General features: G+C 45.4%; 1 protein-coding gene across 7 annotated transcripts in view; it reads left to right on the top strand.

Moving 5' to 3' along the window:
- LOC100934822 (BTB/POZ domain-containing protein KCTD12-like) overlaps positions 1-18,110 on the top strand; it is a 36,471-nt gene that overhangs the window by 3,013 nt on the left and 15,348 nt on the right. For 6 of the 7 annotated variants that reach the window (XM_031944331.1, XM_031944329.1, XM_031944328.1 and 3 more), the window contains one exon: positions 117-971. In XM_031944331.1, coding sequence (XP_031800191.1) covers positions 128-971 — 844 coding nt within the window. In that variant the 5' untranslated portion in view covers positions 117-127. Of the gene's footprint in view, positions 1-116; positions 5,502-18,110 lie in introns of those variants that run through there. The other variant, XM_012553419.3, reaches the window with a different exon arrangement.

Here is an 18,110-nt window from a genome sequence, read left to right as displayed (position 1 = left end):
GTCCGCTTTACCCACGCTGCTCTGCCGCGCGGCCCAGAAGGGCCGGGGGGAGGGGTGTCCACCAGCGTGTCCGTCACCGTTTCCCCCGTAATTTTGAGTCTCTTTTGCTTTTGCAGTCGAAGGGGACATGATGGCAGTAGTTCACAACGCCAAAGAGAAAGGAGAGTTTGATGCCTTTCCCGAAATCATCGAGCTCAACGTGGGGGGCCAGGTGTACATCACCCGTTACCCTACCCTGGTCAGCGTCCAAGGTTCTCTGCTCTGGGAGATGTTCAGTCAGAAGAACCCCCTGTCCTTGTCCCGCGACAACAAAGGGCGCTTCTTCGTGGATCGGGACGGCTTCCTCTTCCGTTACGTCTTAGACTACATGAGGGACCACCAGCTGGTGCTGCCGGACCACTTTCCGGAGCGGAGCCGGCTCAAGAGGGAGGCCGAGTTCTTCAAACTGCCGGATCTCGTCAAGATCCTGGCCCCCGACGCCGGGAACAACTCCGTGGCGGACGAGTTCAGGGTGAGCGACTCCGAAGAGCCGCACCCCGTCCCCGCCTCCGGTTTGTCGGTGTCGGCCAGCGGCCCGGGCGACTCCCCGGGGGCCGCCGGGCCCGGCGCCGGGGCCTCCCGCAAGAGTGGTTATATCACCCTAGGCTACCGGGGTTCCTACACCCTGGGCCGGGATAGCCAGACTGACGCCAAGTTCCGCCGCGTGGCCCGAATCATGGTGTGCGGCAAGATCTCGCTGGCCAAGGAAGTGTTCGGCGAGACCCTGAACGAGAGTCGAGACCCCGACCGCCCCCCCGAGCGGTACACTTCCCGCTACTACCTCAAGTTCAACTACCTAGAACAAGCCTTCGACAAACTGGCCACCGCCGGCTTCCACATGGTGACGTCCAACTCGACGGGCACCTGCGCTTGCGCTCAGGACCAGGCCGACGACAAGATCTGGACCTCTTACACCGAGTATATTTTTTACCGTGAGTGATACTTAAACAAAAAAAAACACCCGACAAATAGAAGCCCCAGAGTTTCCTCCCCGCTTCCCACTCTGGGCCAATGCCGGCTCTTTTCTTTAAGAAGAGACCGGTGCCCCTGGCTCCTGTCCCCCCTCCCCCCGTTCACTATCCCTAAAGTCATTCCTGGCACCCCGCTTCCTTCCCCTCTCCAGCACCTTTTTTGCTTTTAACCTTAGTCACCGAGGGAAACATTTAAACGTGAAAAACAGGTCTACGAGAGAGGCCCGGGGGCTCCCACATCGCCCTTGGATCGGGGTCTCGGGTGGCGACTCGGGGTGGTGGACGGCAAGCTCCGTCACGGGCTCCGACATCTCCACGTGTACATATATACATACTGCTACGGTGTCTCAGGGAGCGGGATGGGGGCGGGTTGGGAGACGCGTGCTGTGAACGGAAGCTCCCCAGTTGGAGAAGGGGATGACCCAAAGGCTGCCGGCTCCCCTCCCCCTCCCTGAGCCCCTTTCACCCGGCTCACTCGGACACCGCGATTTCCATAAGCTGATGCCTGGCTCCCGGGTGGGGTGGGGAAAGCCTCCCACAGCTCCAGTCTTCTCGAAAATAGCTCGATGCGTAATGGGCCCATAAAGAGAGCCGGAGGAAGATGGCGGCCCCCGAGGGCCTTTGGTGGGGAGGGGGATTTCCGGCAGAGGCGGGGGAGAGGAGGGCAAGGGGGATGGGCGACCGCCCAGAGGATCCATGCCTCTGTGGTCCTCCAAGGCTGCAGAGTGCAAGGTGAGTTAAGGCTTCAGGGTGAATAAGGGCGAATCTGTGACCTTCGGGAAGTCCCGGATGGTCCCGAATGTGAAGGGGCCGAAAGGCTCCTCGGCTTGGGGGGAAGGGGGGAGGAGCTCCCTGTCCATCTCCGGCGTCCCCGACGGTGGCAGCCAGTGCTTTCTATGTTGGCTGGCCCCCGGCACTTACTGGGCACACTCAATAAAGGAGGAAACAATAAAGAGCCACCTCCTCCTTCTCTGCCTCTTTCTTCTGCTCCTCTCTTAGTGTCTTTGCTCGGCAGGGCCCGTGGGCCCGTCGGCCTCCTGGCCTTTGCCGGCTGCTTCTTTGTGCCCCACCGGCCTCTGCCTCGGTGAGCCTGGGCAGACGGCTTCGCCGGCCGGAGTCTCAGTTTGCACATCTGTCACATGCGATGCTGACAAGGGGATCGAGTCGGAACCCCCAGAGGTGGCGGTAGCTGGCGCCTTAGTTTTTCTTGGTGTGGAGGCTCCAGGTGCCTGCTTTGCAAGTGCCCTGGAAGGCTCTCGGGCTGGTAATGAATGTGCCGGGCTTCGCCCCCCTCTCGGGGGCAGAGCCTTCCCTTCAGATGCTCCTGACCGCACTTGGCCATCAGACTTCCGGCCCCCTCCCCTTCTTTGGGCCTCTTGGATTTAAAGGAACGTCTTCCAGATGGGAAAACTGAGGCCTCAGGAAGGAGGTAAGAGGTCACACAGTAGTGAGGGGTGCACCCAGCATCTGACCCTGGGGCCTCGGACTCCAACCCAGTGCGCCAGTCTCTAGTCTTCATTTATAACTCTTCCGGCTCAGACATCCCAGGAATCTCTGTTTCAGGCCTGGGGGGGAGGCCCGTTGCATGTTGGGTAAATGAGTGGTCGATGACATCAGACCGCCCTCTGCCTGGGAGCCGTCCGGGGGTCCCTCCTCCCGTCTGGTGGGCTGCTTCCCCTGGTCCCTCCCGCGCCGGCCCCTCCGGCCGTCCCGGGCATCCTCACAGTCTCCAGGGGAGAGGCTGCCGGAGGATGGACTGGCTGGCTAGGGAGTGTCCGATAAGTGCCAGTCAGGGAGGGCGTTCCTTCCTGGCTGTCTGGCCTAGCCCGGGAGGCTCGACAAATTCAAGATGGCGGCTTTCCTCCGGAGGGGACAACGTGGAGCCGGCTCCCAGGAGACGCCAGCCAGTTCTCCCTGGGGCTCGGTCTAGCCCCACAGACGGCACGCCAACGGGGACAAGAAGTGGCCGCCCGTCTCGTCTTTTCTCGGTGGCCCCCGTGTCACAGAATTACTAGAGATCTCAGGGTGGGAAAGCGGGCTGGGCTCCGGCCTCCTGAGCCTTTCTCTCCTCGCCGCCCCTCCCCCCAGCCCCCACTACGCTCCTGCCCCCGTTTCTGTCCAAAGGCCTGAGTGCCAGCTCTAAGTCTTGCTTTCCCCTCTGGGGGTCTCGGTCGCCTCATCTGGGAAATGAAGGCTCTGGCCTCGAGGGCCTCCGTTCTGAAGGAACAGCCTGCATTTGTTCTTGGCTCCACTCCCTCCTCCAACCCCCTGAGTCTGGGCCAGAGGAAGGCCTGGAAAACCGGCTTCATCCTTGAGCGTCGATCCCTTAAGAAAATGGCATCTCCAGACCGTTTTCTCCGGGAATTTATTTGGGTTCCAGATTTGAAAGCCACCAAAGCCGGGCCTGAGCTCAGAAAGCACCTCCCCTCCCCACGCCTGCCTTCGGCCCGGGGCCAGGGTGGGGGCCGCCGGAAATTCAGGGCTTTGGGATGCGAGCAGAGCACAGGGAAGTCCTTGGGACTGCTTAGGAAAAACTAGGGCCGGCCTTCGGGAAAGGAAGAGGGCAGGCCAGCAGGGCCGAGGCTCCGGGCAGAGCCGGCCCATTGTCCTGGGACCTTTGGGAGGGCCTTTCCTGCCTGACTCAGGAAGGAGAGCCGGGCTGCCCGCAGGGCCCGGTGGCTGTTATCTGCCCACCTCCCCTCGGGCCCCTCCCTTTCCTTCCTCCAAGAGGTCAGGCTGGCTCCAGGTCTCTCCTCCCCAGGGGCCGCCCTAGACAACTTCCACACTCATTTCCACTCTCCCTAAGTTGTTTCCCATGGCTCCCTTCTCCGTCCCACCCCCACACACTTGAACCCTTGCCATCACCCACAGGCCTTCCCTTTCCATGTTCAGAGTCTCCTCTCAGTCTCTCCTCCTCTCTCCACGTCCCTGCACCTCTTAAGAAACCTCCTCTTCATCCTCAGTGGGACCTCCCGGCCCTGAGCCCCCGGCCCTTTCCCGGTCCATCACCTCGTGCGCCACGTTCTCCTCCCCTCCCCGACCCGGGCATTCGGCGACCTCCCCTCGCACGCTCGCCAAGCTGGGCCGACGGTCCTCCCGTCACCCCAAGCTGGGCCGATGGTCCTCCCGTCTCCCCTTCCCGGCCCAGGCTCTCTGCTGCCCCTGATCTTGCACATCTATTTGCCCTATGGACAGCTCAGCCCGAACGTCCAGGAGCCGTCTTCAGCTCAGTCACTGTGTCTAGAACGGTTCCTCTCCTCTCCTCCAGATCCTCCTCTATGATGGCCCAGCCTTCCGGCCCCAATTTAGGAGTCGATATCCACGTGGCCAAGGCCCGCCGCTTCCACCTTGCCGACATTTCTCTCTTCTGACACAGCCGCCTCTCTGGCGCTGTCATTCCCTCCCGCCTGGACTGCGGCAGCGGCTGCCGGGGCCAGAGCGGGGGCGCCGTGGCTCTGCCAGACTTGGGACTCTCCCACTCTATTCAGCCGCCCAAGGCACAGGTCAGACCGTGGTGCCTTCCCGCCCACTCGGCAAACTCCAGGGCTCTCCTGTTGCCCCCAGGATCCAATCAAACATCAGCTGGCATTTAAAGCTGTTCACTCCTGGACCCGGGTTTGGGTGGAGAGCCGTGGCAGGCTCCAGCTCTCCGCCACGGGACAGGCTCGAGAGAACAGGGAGACGGGAACTTGCTCAGGTCATCCTATGTGGCCAAGCCCTCGGGGCCCTGCCAACCCCAGACGGGAGGAGCCCGGCGGCACGGCAGATGGACTCGGACGCCGCGGATCCCACGCCACCGGCACAGGGATCGCCACGCGCGGACCCGGGAGCAAGAGCAGGCGGCAGAGAGAGGCCTGATGGGAACGGCCCCAGAAGGGGCAGCGGTCGGTGGCCTCGGCGGACGGGGCTCCGCGGGGCTTCCCGCTCTCGGCCTCTCCAAAACCCAAGATGGTTTTAGACAAATGGCCGGGTCTGGCAGACTGGGGGTGGAGGGGGAGGTGGGGCACAGGCGACTACCTCCCTTCTCTCCCACTGCCCCCATTTCTCTAAAACCATCCAGGTTTTCTGTGTAACGGGATCACATGGGCAGCCTAGGGGACCCCAAACCCTGGAATCCTCCGGTCCCCAAAGAAACAAGCAGAGGGGGAAGGGGGCAATGGGAAAAGTGGAACACATGGGGACGCAAGGGAGCTACACAGGAGAAAAGGGGGATTCCCGGAGTGTGAACACGGGATGGGGACCGGGACCAGGGAAAGGGACGGGGGGGAATCAGCCAACAGAGGAAAAGACCACTGGGGCACACGGGGGTTGGAGACCCCCTCATAAAGGGAGATGAGAGACTGCAGGAGGCACAGGTAAAACAGGAAAGGAGGGGACAGAGGGCTTCACTTCCCCATGAATACAACAGTATGAGCTCTGCTGGTACGTCTCTGTCTCACTCTGACTATGTGTGTCTCTGTTTCTATGTCACTGTCTCTATCTCTCAGTCTCTCTCTTTGTCTCTATCTCTCCATTTCTCTCATTCTATCCCTCGGTCTCTCGTCTTCAGTCTCTTTGTCAAAGTGTTTCTATGTCACTCTGTCTCTGTCTCTATCTCACTCTTTTTCTCTGTCTCTGTCATTCAATCTCACTGTCCCTATCTCCCTGTATCTTTGTCTGTCTGTCTCTGTGTTTATATGTCGCTGTCTCTATCGCTCTGTCTCACTCTTTATCTCTCAATCTCTGTGTTTCTCTCATTCTCTCAGTCTCTCTTCTTCTGTCTCTCCGTCTCTGTGGTTCTATGCCACTTTGTCTCTGTCTCTCTGTCTCTATAATTCTATGGCCCTTTGCCTCTATCTCTTGTCTCTATGATTCTATGCCCCTTTGTCTCTGTCTCTCTGATTCTAGGTCCCTTTGTCTCTGTCTCTCTGTCTCTATGATTCTCTATCCCTTGTCTCTATCTCTCTGACTCTCTGTCTCTATGATTCTATGTCCCTTCGTCTGAATCGCTCTAGCTCTATAATTCTCTGTGCCTTTGTCTCTATCTCTCGTTCTCTGTGATTCTATGTCCCTTTGTCTCTATGTCTCTATCTCTCTGTCTCTCATTTTCTATGATTCTATTTCCCTTTGTCTCTATGTCTCTGTCTCTTTTTCTCGATGATTATATGTCCCTTTGTCTCTCTGTCTCTATCTCTCTGTCTCTATGATTCAATATCCCTTTGCCTCTATCTCTCTTTCTCTAGGATTCTATGTCACTTTGTCTTGATCTCTCTGTCACTCTGTCTCTATGATTCTATGTCCCTTTGTCTCTATCTCTCTGTCTCTATGATTCTTTGTCCCTTTGTCTCTGTCTCTCTTTCTCTATGATTCTTTGGCCTTTCTCTCTCTCTGTCTCTATGCCTCTATGATTCTATGTCCCTTTGTCTCTATCTCTCTGTCTCTGTGATTCTATGTCCCTTTGTCTCTATCTCTCTGTCTCTATGATTCTATGTCCCTTTGCCTCTATCTCTCTTTCTCCAAAGTTCTTGTCACTTTTCTCATCTCCTTTCACCTGTCTCTTGTTCTTTCCCTTTTCTCTAACTCTTGTCTCTTAATTCTATGTCCCTTTGTCTATGTCTCTCATTCCTAGTTAGCCCTTTTCCTTCCCTCTTTCTCTATGATTCTTTGTCCTTTGTCTCCTCTCTGTCTCTTGATTCTTTGTCCCTTGTCTCTATCTTTTTCTCTTCTCTATGATTCTATGTCCCTTTTCTTATTTCTCTTCTCTCTGTCTCTATGTTTCCATGTCCTTTGTCTCTATCTCTCTTCATATGACTCTGTCCCTTTGTCTCTATCTCTCTGTCTCTATCATTTTATGTCCCTTCGTCTCTATCTCTTTTTCTCTATGATTATATGTCCCTTTGTCTCTATTTCTCTATCTCACTGTATGATTCTATGTACCTTTGTCTCTATCTCTCTTTCTTTATAATTCTATGTCACTTTGTCTCTATCTCTCTGTCTCTCTGTCTCTATGATTCTATGTCCCTTTGTCTCTATCTCTCTTTCTATATGACTCTGTCCCTTTGTCTCTGTCTCTCTGTCTCTATCATTCTATGTCCCTTCGTCTCTATCTCTTTTTTTCTATGCTTATATGTCCCTTTGTCTCTATGTCTCTATCTCTCTGTCTCTATGATTCTATGTCCCTTAGTCTCTATTTCTCTATCTCTCAGTCTCTATAATTCTATGTCCCTTTGTGTCTATCTCTCTTTCTTTGATTCTTGTCCCTTTGTCTCTTTCTCTATCTCTCTGTCTCTTATTCATGTCCCTTTGTCTCTGTTCTCTATCTCTCTGTCTTATGATTCTACCCTTGTCTCTATTTCTCTCTCTGTCTCTTGATTCTGTCCCCTTTTCTCTTTTCTCTATCTCTCATCTCTATAATTCTAGCCTTTTTCTATCTCTCTTTCTCTATGATTCATTCCCTTTGTCTCTATTTCTCTATCTCTCTGTTTTTTATTTTGGCCCTTTTTCTCTTCCTCTTGTCTCTTAATTCTATTCCTTTTCTCCATCTCCCCTTTTCTCTATGGTTCTATGTCCCTTTGTATCTATCTCTTTTCTCTTATTTCTCCTTTTTTTTTCCTTGTTCTTTCCCTTTGTCTCTTCTCCCTGTCTCTATAATTCTATGTCCCTTTGTAACTTCTTGATTTCATGATTGTATGTCCCTTTGTCTTTTTCTCTATCTTTCTATCTCTTGATTTTATTTTTCTCATCTCTTTCTTTCCCTATGTCTCTTTGTCTCTGTCTCTCTGTCTCAGTGATTCTATGTCCCTTTCTCTCTTTCATTCTTTCTCTATGATTCTATGTCCCCCTGTCTCAATGTCTCTCTCTGTTTGTCTCTATGATTCTATGTACCTTTGTCTCTGTCCCTCTCTCTTTTTTCTATGATTCTATGTCCTTTTGTCTCTATGTCTCTATCCCTCTGTCTCTATGATTCCACGTCCCTTTGTCTCTATCTCTCGTTCTCTGCGATTCTACGTCCCTTTGTCTCTTTCCTATCCTCTGTCCTTGATACTATGTCCTTTTTCTCTCGCTCTTTTCCCTTGTTCTATGTCCTTGTTTCTCTATCTCTCTGTCTCTTTGTCTCTATGATTCTGTCCCTTTGTCTCTTTTCTCTATCTCTCGTCTCTATGATTCTTTTGTCTCTTCTCTTTTCTCTATGACCCTAATGTCCCTTTCTCTCTTTTCTCTGTCTCTTATTCTATTCCCTTTTCTTCTCTTTTCTCTGCTTCTACTCCCTTTGTCTCTTGTCTCTATCGCTCTGTCTCTTGATACATGTCCTTTGTCTCTCCGCTCTTTCCTTGGTTCTATTTCATTGTCTCTATCTCCTGTCTCTTTGTCTCTTGATTCTATTCCTTTGTCTCTATTTCTCTTCTCTCTGTCTCTATGATTCTAGGCCTTTTGTCTCTTCTCTTTTCTCTAGCCCTATGTCCCTTTCCTCTATTTCTCTGTCTTGATTCTTGTCCATTTTCTCTATCTCTCTTTCTCTTGTCTCTTAAATTCTTTCCTTGGTCTGTTTTTCTTTTCTCTTTCTCTATGATTCTTGGCCCTTTTCTCTATTTCTCTATCTCTGTGTCTATGATTCTATTTTCCTTGTCTCTTCTCTCTTTCTCTTACCTCTTTCCTTTGTCTCTTTGTCTTCTCTCTGTCTCTGGGTTTGATTCCCCAGTTTCCCTTTTTTTTCCCTATCTCTCTTTCTTTGATTCCAGTCCCTTTGTTTCTTCCCCCAATTTTCCCTTATCTCTCTTTCTCTATGATTCCTGTCCCTTTTTTTTCTTTCTCCTTTCTCTAGATTCTAGTCCCTTTTCTATTTTCTATCTCTCTTCTCTATTTTTCCCTTTGTCTCACTTTTTCTTATTCGCCTTTCTCCTCTTTTTTCTCTACGATTCTATGTCCCTTTGTCTCTATTTCTCTTTCTCTATGATTCTATGTCCCTTTGTCTCTATTTCTTTATCTCCCTTCTTATGATCTTGTCCTTTTCTCTATTCTCTTCTCTCTGTCTCAGGATTCTTTCCCTTTTCTCTATTTTTTTCTCTATGATTCTTGTCCTTTGTCTCATTTCTTTTCTCTGTCTCATGATTCTATGTCCCTTTGTCTCTATTCTCTTCTCTTTGTTTTATGTCCTTTTCTCTATCTTTTCTCTTGATTCTATGTCCTTTTCCTTTCCCTCTGTCTTTTGATTCTATGTCCCTTTTCTCATTTCTCTTTCTTATGATTCTTCCTTTGTCTTTTCTTCTCTCTGTCTCTATGATTCTTCCCTTTTCTCTTCCTCTTTCTTTATTCCTTTTTATTTTTCTCTAGTTCTATGTCCTTGTCTCTTTGTCTCTCTTTGTCTCCAGTGTTTCTGCCCTTTCTTTTTCTTTCTCTATTCTTGCCTTGTCTCTATCTCCCTGTCTCTTAATTCTTGTCCCTTAGTCTCCATCTCTCTTCTCTGATTCTGTCCCTTTGTCTCGTTTCCCTCTTCTTCTCTGATTCTATGGTTTTGTCTCTATCTCTTTTCTCTTACCCTTGTCTCTTTGTCTCTTCTCTTGTCTCAATTTTCCCCTCTGTCTCAATGTCTTATTTTTGTCTTTAAATTCTTTACCTTTGTCTCTTCTCTCATCTCTTTTTCTTAATTCTTGTCCTTTTTTATTTCTTCCCTGTCCTGTAATTCTTGTCCTTTGTCTTTATCTTCCCTTCTCTGCATTCCGTCCCTTTCTCTTGTCTCTATCTCTGTCTGATTCTTGTCCCTTTGTCTTATCCTCTTTCTCTTGGTTCTATGTCATTGTTTCTTCTGCCTGTCTCTTTTCTCTTGTTCTTTCCCTTTGTCTCTTTTCTCTAACCTCTTCCATGACTTTCCTTCCTTTTATCTCTCTTTCTTTGTTTGCGTCCTTTGTCTCTTCTCTCTTCTTATTTCCTTATTCTGTCCCATTGTCTCATCTCTCTTTTCATGTTCCCCTTTGTCTCTTTCTCTATCTCTCTGTCTCTGATTCTATGGCCCTTTGTCTCATCTCTCTTTCTCTTGTCTTTCCCTTTTCTCTTTGTCTCTGTCTCTCTTCTCAATATTTTTGTCCCTTTCTCTCTATCATTCTTTCTCTTATCCTATTCCCTTTGTCTCAATTTATCTATCTTTGTCTCTATGATTCCATGTCCCTTTGTTTTCTTCTCTCTTTCTTTTGATTCTGGTGCCGGTCTTTTTCCATCTCTCTGTCTCTTATTCTTTCCTTTTCTTTCTCTCTTTCTCTCTGTCTCTATCATTTCTGGTCCCTTGGTCCCTTTTTTCTATTTCCTTTTCTTGAATCTTGTCCTTTGTCTCTTTTCTCTATCTCTTGTCTCTATGATTCTATGGCCCTTTGTCCTTTTCTCTATCTCTCGTCTCTATAATTCTTGTCCTTTGTCTCTCTCTTTCCTTTTCTATTCCCTTGTCTCTTTTCTCTTCTCTCTGTCTCTGTGATTCTGGCCCTTTTTCTTATTTCTCTATCTCTCATTCTTTAAAATTCTTGTCCCTTTGTGTCTATCTTCCTTTCTCTATGATTCTATGTCCCTTTTCTCTATTTCTTTATCTCCGTCATGATTCTTGGCCCCTTTTTCTCTATCTCTCTGTCTCTATGATTTTTTCCCTTTGTCTCCATCTTGTCTCTTATTCTTTTCCCTTTGTATCTACTCTCTTTCCGTGATTCAGTCCCTTTGTCTCTGTCTCTTGTCTCTCTGATTCTATCCCTTTCTTATCTCCCTGTCTCTATAATTGTTGTCCCTTTGAACTATCTCTGTATTTCATGTTGTTGTCCTTGTCTCTTTTCATCCTTCTCTTTAAAGTTTTGGCCCTTTGTCTCTATCTCCTTTTCCTTGCCCTTGTCTCTTTTCTCTGTCTCTTCCAGGATTCGTCCCTTTCTCTCTTTCATTCTTTCTCTATGATTCTATGTCCCTCTGTCTCAATGTCTCTATCTGTTTGTCTCTATGATTCTATGTACCTTTGTCTCTGTCCCTCATCTCTCTTTTTCTATGATTCTATGTCCTTTTGTCTCTATGTCTCTATCCCTCTGTCTCTATGATTCCACGTCCCTTTGTCTCTATCTCTCTGTCTCTGTAATTCTATGTCCCTTTGTCTCTATCTCTCTTTCTCTGCGATTCTACGTCCCTTTGTCTCTATGTCTCTATCGCTCTGTCTCTATGATACTATGTCCTTTTGTCTCTCTCGCTCTTTCCCTATGGTTCTATGTCACATTGTCTCTATCTCTCTGTCTCTTTGTCTCTATGATTCTATGTCCCTTTGTCTCTATTTCTCTATCTCTCTGTCTCTATGATTCTATGTCCCTTTGTCTCTATCTCTCTTTCTCTATGACCCTATGTCCCTTTCTCTCTATTTCTCTTTCTCTATGATTCTATGGCCCTTTGTCTCAATTTCTCTATCTCTCTGTCTCTATGATTCCATGTCCCTTTGTTACTATCTCTCTGTCTCTATGATTCTTTGTCCTTTGTCTCTATCTCTTATTTAGTTCTATGTCTCTTTGTCTCTATCTCTCTGTCTCTATGATTCTATATCCCTTTCTCTCTTTCCCTCTGTCTGTACGATTCTATGTCCCTTTGTCTCGATTTCTCTTTCTCTATGATTCTATGTCCCTTTGTGTCTATTTCTCTATCTCTCTGTCTCTATGATTCTATGGCCCTTTTTCTCTATCTCTCTATCTCTATGATTCTATGGCCCTTTGTCTCTATCTCTCTTTCTCTATGACTCTATGTCACTTTGTCTCTTTGTCTCTGTCTCTCTGTCTCAGTGTTACTATGTCCCTTTCTATCATTCTTTCTCTATGATTCTATGTCCCTTTGTCTCTTTTTCTGTCTCTCTGTCTCTTGATTCTTTCCCTTTGTCTCTATCTCCCTGTCTCTATAATTCTATGTCCCTTAGTCTCCATCTCTCTATCTTTATGATTCTGTCCCTTTGTCTCTATTTCTCTATATCTCTGTCTCTATAATTCTATGTCCCTTAGTCTATCTCTCTGTCTCTATGATTGTATGTCCCTTTGTCTCTATTTCTCTATCTTTCTGTCTCTATGATTCTATGGTCCTTTGTCTCTATCTCTCTTTCTCTATGACCCTATGTCTCTTTGTCTCTGTCTCTGTCTCAGTGATTCTATGTCCCTCTGTCTCAATGTCTCTATCTGTTTGTCTCTATCATTCTATGTACCTTTGTCTGTCTCTCATCTCTCTTTTTCTATGATTCTATGTCCTTTTGTCTCTATGTCTCTATCTCTCTGTCTCTATGATTCTATGTCCCTTTGTCTCTATCGCTCTTTCTCTATGGTTCTATGTAACATTGTCTCTATCTCCCTGTCTCTTTGTCTCTATGATTCTATGTCCCTTTGTCTCTATTTCTCTAACTCTCTGTCTCTATGATTCGATGTCCCTTCGTCTCTATCTCTTTTCCTTTGTGATTCTGCGTCTCTTTGTCTCTATCTCTCTGTCTCTCTTTCTCTATAATGCTATGTCCCATTGTCTCTATCTCTCTTTGTCTATGATTCTATGTCCCTTTGTCTCTATTTCTCTATCTCTCTGTCTCTATGATTCTATGGCCCTTTGTTATCTTCCTTTCTGTGGCTCATGTCCCTTTGTCTTTTGTCTCTGTCTCTTGCCTCAAGTTTTATGTCCCTTTCTCTTCATTCTTTCTCTTATCCTTTCCCTTTGTCTTTTTCTCTCTGTCTCTATGATTCCATGTCCCTTTGTTTCTATCTCTCTTTCTCTATGATTATAGGTGCCTTGGTCTGTATTTCTCTATCTCTCTGTCTCTATGATTCTATGTCCCTTTTTCTCTATCTCTCTTTCTCTCTGTCTCTATCATTCTAGGTCCCTTGGTCTGTATTTCTCTATTCTCTTTCTCTATGATTCTATGTCCCTTTGTCTCTATTTCTCTTCTCTGTCTCTATGATTCTATGGCCCTTTTTCTCTATTTCTCTATCTCTCTGTGTCTTAATTCTTGCCTTTTCCTCTATCTCTCTATCTCTTGCTCCCTGTCCCTTTGTCTCTTTGTCTCTGTCTCTCTGTCTCAGTGATTCCATGTCCCTTTCTCTCTATCATTCTTTCTCTATGATTCTATGTCCCTTTGTCTCAATTTCTCTATCTCTCTGTCTCTATGATTCCATGTCCCTTTGTTTCTATCTCTCTTTCTCTATGATTCTAGGTCCCTTTCTGTATTTCTCTATCTCTCTGTCTCTATGATTCTATGTCCCTTTGTCTCTATGTCTCTTTCTTGATTCTATGTCACTTTTTCTCTATCTCTCTTTCTCTTTTCTCTATGATTCTATGTCCCTTTGTCTCTTTTCTTTCTCTATGATTCTATGTCCCTTTGTCTCTATTTCTCTATCTCTCTGTCTCTATGATTCTATGGCCCTTTTTCTCTATTTCTCTATCTCTCTATCTCTATGATTCTATGGCCCTTTGTCTCTATCTCTCTTTTCTATAACTCTTTCCTTTGTCTCTTTGTCTTGTCTCTTGTCTCATGATTCTTTTCCCTTTCTCTTATTTCTTTCTTTGATTCTTTCCTTTGGCTCAATTCCTCTATCTCTCTGTCTCTATGATTCCATGTCCCTTTGTTACTATCTCTCTTTCTCTATGATTCTAGGTCCCTTGTTCTGTATTTCTCTATCTCTCTGTCTCTATGATTCTATGTCACTTTTTCTCTATCTCTCTTTCTCTCTGTCTGTACGATTCTATGTCCCTTTGTCTCTATTTCTTTATCTCCCCGTCTCTATGACTCTATGTCCCTTTTTCTCTATGGCTCTGTCTCTCCGTCCCAGTGATTCTATGTCCCTTTCTCTCTATCATTGTTTGTCTATGATTCTATGTCCTTTTGTCTCAATTTGTCTATCTCTCTGTCTCTATGATTCCATGTCCCTTTGTCTCTATCTCTCTATCTCTAGGATTCTATATCCCTTTGTCTTAATGTCTCTATCTGTTTGTCTTTATGATTCTATGTCCTTTGTCTCTGTCTCTCTTTCTCTTTTTCTTATTCTTTTCTCTTCTCTCTTTCCTTCCACTGTCTCTATGATTCTATATCCCTTTGCCTCTTCTCTTTTTCTTGTTATATGTCCCTTTTGTCTCAATTCTTATCTGTTTGTCTCCATGATTCTATTCCTTTGTCCTCTGTCTCTCTGTCTCTCTTTTCTTGATTCTGTGTCCTTTCTCTCTTTCTCTCTTGTCTCTTGATTCTTTCCCTTTCTCTTATCTCCCTGTCTCTATAATTCTATTCCCTTCGTCTCTATCCTCTTCTCTATGATTCTTGCCCTTTTTTATCTTTTTTCTAATTTATTCCCTTGTCTCTATTTCTCTATCTCTTGTCCCTTGATTCTTTCCCTTTTCCATCTCTTTTTTTTATCATTCTTTGTCCCATTGTCTTTTCTCCATCTCTCTAACTCCTGATTCTTTCCTTTGTCTCTATCTCTCTTTCTCTTTGATTCTATTCCTTTGTCTCTCTCATTCTGTCTCTTTTTTCTATGATTCTTGTCCATTTGTCCCTTTCTCTGTCTCTCTGCTCTTGTCCCTTTCTCTCTATCTTCCTGTCTCTAAATTCATTTCCCTTCTCTCTATCTCTCTATCTCTATGATTCTATGTATTTTCTCTATCTCTCTTTCTCTTTTTCTATGTCCTTTGTCTCTTTTTCTCTGTCTCTCTTCTCAGTGATTCTTTTCCCTTTCTCTTCTTCTTTTCTAATTCTGTCCCTTTGTCCCAATTTCTCTATCTCTGTTCTTAGTTTATGTCCTTTGTGTCATCTCTCTGTCTCTGAATTCTATGTCCCTTTGTCTCTTCTCTCTTTCCTGGATCATTCTCTTTGTCCTATTTCTCTATCTCTCTGTCTCTATGATTCTATATCCCTTTTCTCCCCTCTTTTCATGATTTTTGCCCGTTGTCTCTTGTCTCCATCTCTCTTAATTTCTGTCCCTTTCTCTTCATTCTTTCTCTTTTATTCTATGTCCCTTTATCTCAATGTCTCTATCTCTCTGTCTCCATGATTCTATGTCACTTTGTCTCTATCTCTCTGTCTCTCTGTCACTATCTCTCTGTTTCTCTGTCTCTTTGATTCTATGTCCCTTTGTCTCTGTTTCTCATTCTCTATGATTCTATGTCACTTTGTCTGTATTTCTCTATCTCTCTGTCTCTATGATTCTATGGCCCTTTGTCTCTATTTCTTTTCTATATTCTATGTCCCTTTGTCTCTTTTCTTATCTCTCTATCTCTTATTTTTTTGGCCTTTTCCATCTCTCTTTCTTAAACTCTATGTCCCTTTGTCTCTTTGTCTCTGTCCCTCTGTTATTATTCTTTTCCTTTCTTTATCATTCTTTCTCTTGATTCTTTCCTTTTTCTTATCTCTCTTTCTCTCTGTCTCTACGATTCTATTTCCTTTGTCTCTATTTCTCTTTCTCTATGATTCTATGTCCCTTTGTCTCTATTTCTTTATCTCCCTGTTTCTATGACTTTATGTCCCTTTTTCTCTATGTCTCTATCTCTCTGTCTCAGTGATTCTATGTCCCTTTCTCTCTATCATTGTTTCTCTATGATTCTATGTCCCTTTGTCTCAATTTCTCTCACTGTCTCTATGATTCCATGTCCCTTTGTCTTATCTCTCTCTCTTATTCTTTCCTTTGTCTTTCTCTGTCTCTTGTCTCTTGATTCTTGTCCCCTTTTCTCTTTCTCTCTGTCTCTACGATTCTGTTCCGTTGTCTCTTTCTCTTTCTCTATGATTCTATGTCCCTTTGTCTCTATTTCTGTATCTCTCTGTCTCTATGATTCTATGGCGCTTTTCTCTATCTGTCTATCTCTATGATTCTATGGCCTGTTGTCTCTATCTCTCTTTCTCTATGACTCTGTGTCACTTTGTCTCTTTGTCTCTGTCTCTCTGTCTCAGTGATTCCATGTCTCTTTCTATCATTCTTTCTCTTTGATTCTGTGTCCCTTTATCTCCATTTCTCTATCTCTCTGTCTGTATGATTCCATGTCCCTTTGTTACTCTCTCTCTTTCTTTATGATTCAAGGTCCCTTGGTCTGTATTTCTCTATTTCTCTTTCTCCATGATTCTATGTCCCTTTGTCTGTATTTCTATCTCTCTTTGTCTATGATTCTATGGCCCTTTGTCTCTATGTCTCTTTTTCTATGATTCTATGTCCCTTTGTCTCAATGTCTCTATCTGTCTTTATCATTCTATATACCTTTGTCTCTGTCTCTCTGTCTCTTTTTCTATGATTCTATATCCCTTTGTCTCAATGTCTCTGTTTGTCTCCATGATTCTATGTACTTGTGTCTGTCTCTCTGTCTCTCTTTTTCTATAATTCTATGTCCCTTTCTTTCTTTTTCTCTAACTCTATGATTCATGTCCCTTGTCTCAGTCTCCTGTCTTATAATTTCTATGTCGCTTGGTCTCTATCTCTCTTTCTGTGATTGTACGTCCCTTTGTGTCTATCTCTGTGTCTCGGTGTCTCTATGATTCTATGAACCTTTGTCTCTATCTCCCTGTCTCTATAATTCTATGTCCCTTCGTTTCTATCTCTCTATCTCTGTGATTCTATGTCCCTTTGTCTCTATCTCTGTCTCTGTCATTCTATGTCCCTTTGTCTCTATCTCTCTTTCTCTGTGAATTTATGTCCCTTTGTCTCTATTTCTCTATCTCTCTTTGTCTATGATTCTATGTCCCTTTGTCTCTATCTCTCTTTTTCTATGATTCTTTGTCCCTTTGTCTCTATGGGTTTCATCTCTAACTATATGATTTCTATATGTCCCTTTGCTTTCTCTATCTTCTATGATTCTATGTCCCTTTATTTCATCTCTGTCTCTCTGTCTCTATGATTCTATGTCCCTTTCACTCTTTCTCTCTGTGTCTATGATTCTATGGCCCTTTTCCTCTATTTCTCTATCTCTCTATCTCTATGATTCTATGGCCCTTTGTCTCTATCTCTGTGTCTCTGTAATTCTATGTCCCTTTGTCTCTATCTCTCGTTCTCTGCGATTCTACGTCCCTTTCTCTCGATGTCTCTGTCTCTTTTTCTCGATGATTATATGTCCCTTTGTCTCTCTGTCTCCATCTCTATGTCTCTATGATTCTATATCCCTTTGTCTCTATCTCTGTTTCTCTATGATTCAATATCCCTTTGCCTCTGTCTCTCTTTCTCTAGGATTCTATGTCACTTTGTCTCGATCTCTCTGTCACTCTGTCTCTATGATTCAATGTCCCTTTTCATCCTGTCTCAAGGATTCTTTGTCCCTTTGTCCTGTCCATCCTTCTATGATCCTTGGCCTCTCCTCTGTCCTCTATGCCCCATGATCTCCATGTCCCTTGTCTCTCATCTCCTCTCCCCATGATTCTCATGTCCCTTTGTCTCATCTCTCTCTATGATTCTATGTCCCTTAGTTCCTATTTCTCCTGTCTCCTTGTCCTGTGATCTCATGTCCCTTGTCTCATCTCTCTGTCTCTATGATCTCTGTATGTCCCTTGCCCCTTCTAGGATTCCATGTCACTTTGTCCTTGATCTCTGTCACCTGTCTCCTGTATGATTCTAAGGTCCCTTTGTCTCTATCTCTCTGTCTATATAATTCTATGTCCCTTTTGTCTATGTCTCTCATTCCCTATGATTCCATGTCCTTTGTCCCTGTCTCTCTTTCTCTATGATTCTTTGTCCCTTTGTCTCTATCTCTCTGTCTCTATGATTCTTTGTCCCTTTGTCTATCTCTATGTCTCTCTGTCTCTATGATTCTATGTCCCTTTTTCTCTATTTCTCTATCTCTCTGTCTCTGTTTCCATGTCCTTTTGTCTCTATCTCTCTTTCTATATGACTCTGTCCCTTTGTCTCTATCTCTCTGTCTCCATCATTCTATGTCCCTTCGTCTCTATCTCTTTTTCTCTATGATTATATGTCCCTTTCTCTCTATTTCTCTATCTCTCTGTCTCTATGATTCTATGTACCTTTGTCTCTATCTCTCTTTCTTTATAATTCTATGTCACTTTGTCTCTATCTCTCTGTCTCTATGATTCTATGTCCCTTTGTCTCTAGCTCTCTTTCTATATGACTCTGTCCCTTTGTCTCTATCTCTCTGTCTCTATCATTCTATGTCCCTTCGTCTCTATCTCTT

Source organism: Sarcophilus harrisii, chromosome X, assembly GCF_902635505.1.
Source record: "Sarcophilus harrisii chromosome X, mSarHar1.11, whole genome shotgun sequence".
Taxonomy (NCBI): Eukaryota; Metazoa; Chordata; class Mammalia; order Dasyuromorphia; family Dasyuridae; genus Sarcophilus; species Sarcophilus harrisii.
The sequence above is the reverse complement of the archived record's forward strand: the minus strand, read 5'-3'. Positions and strand labels throughout refer to the sequence as shown.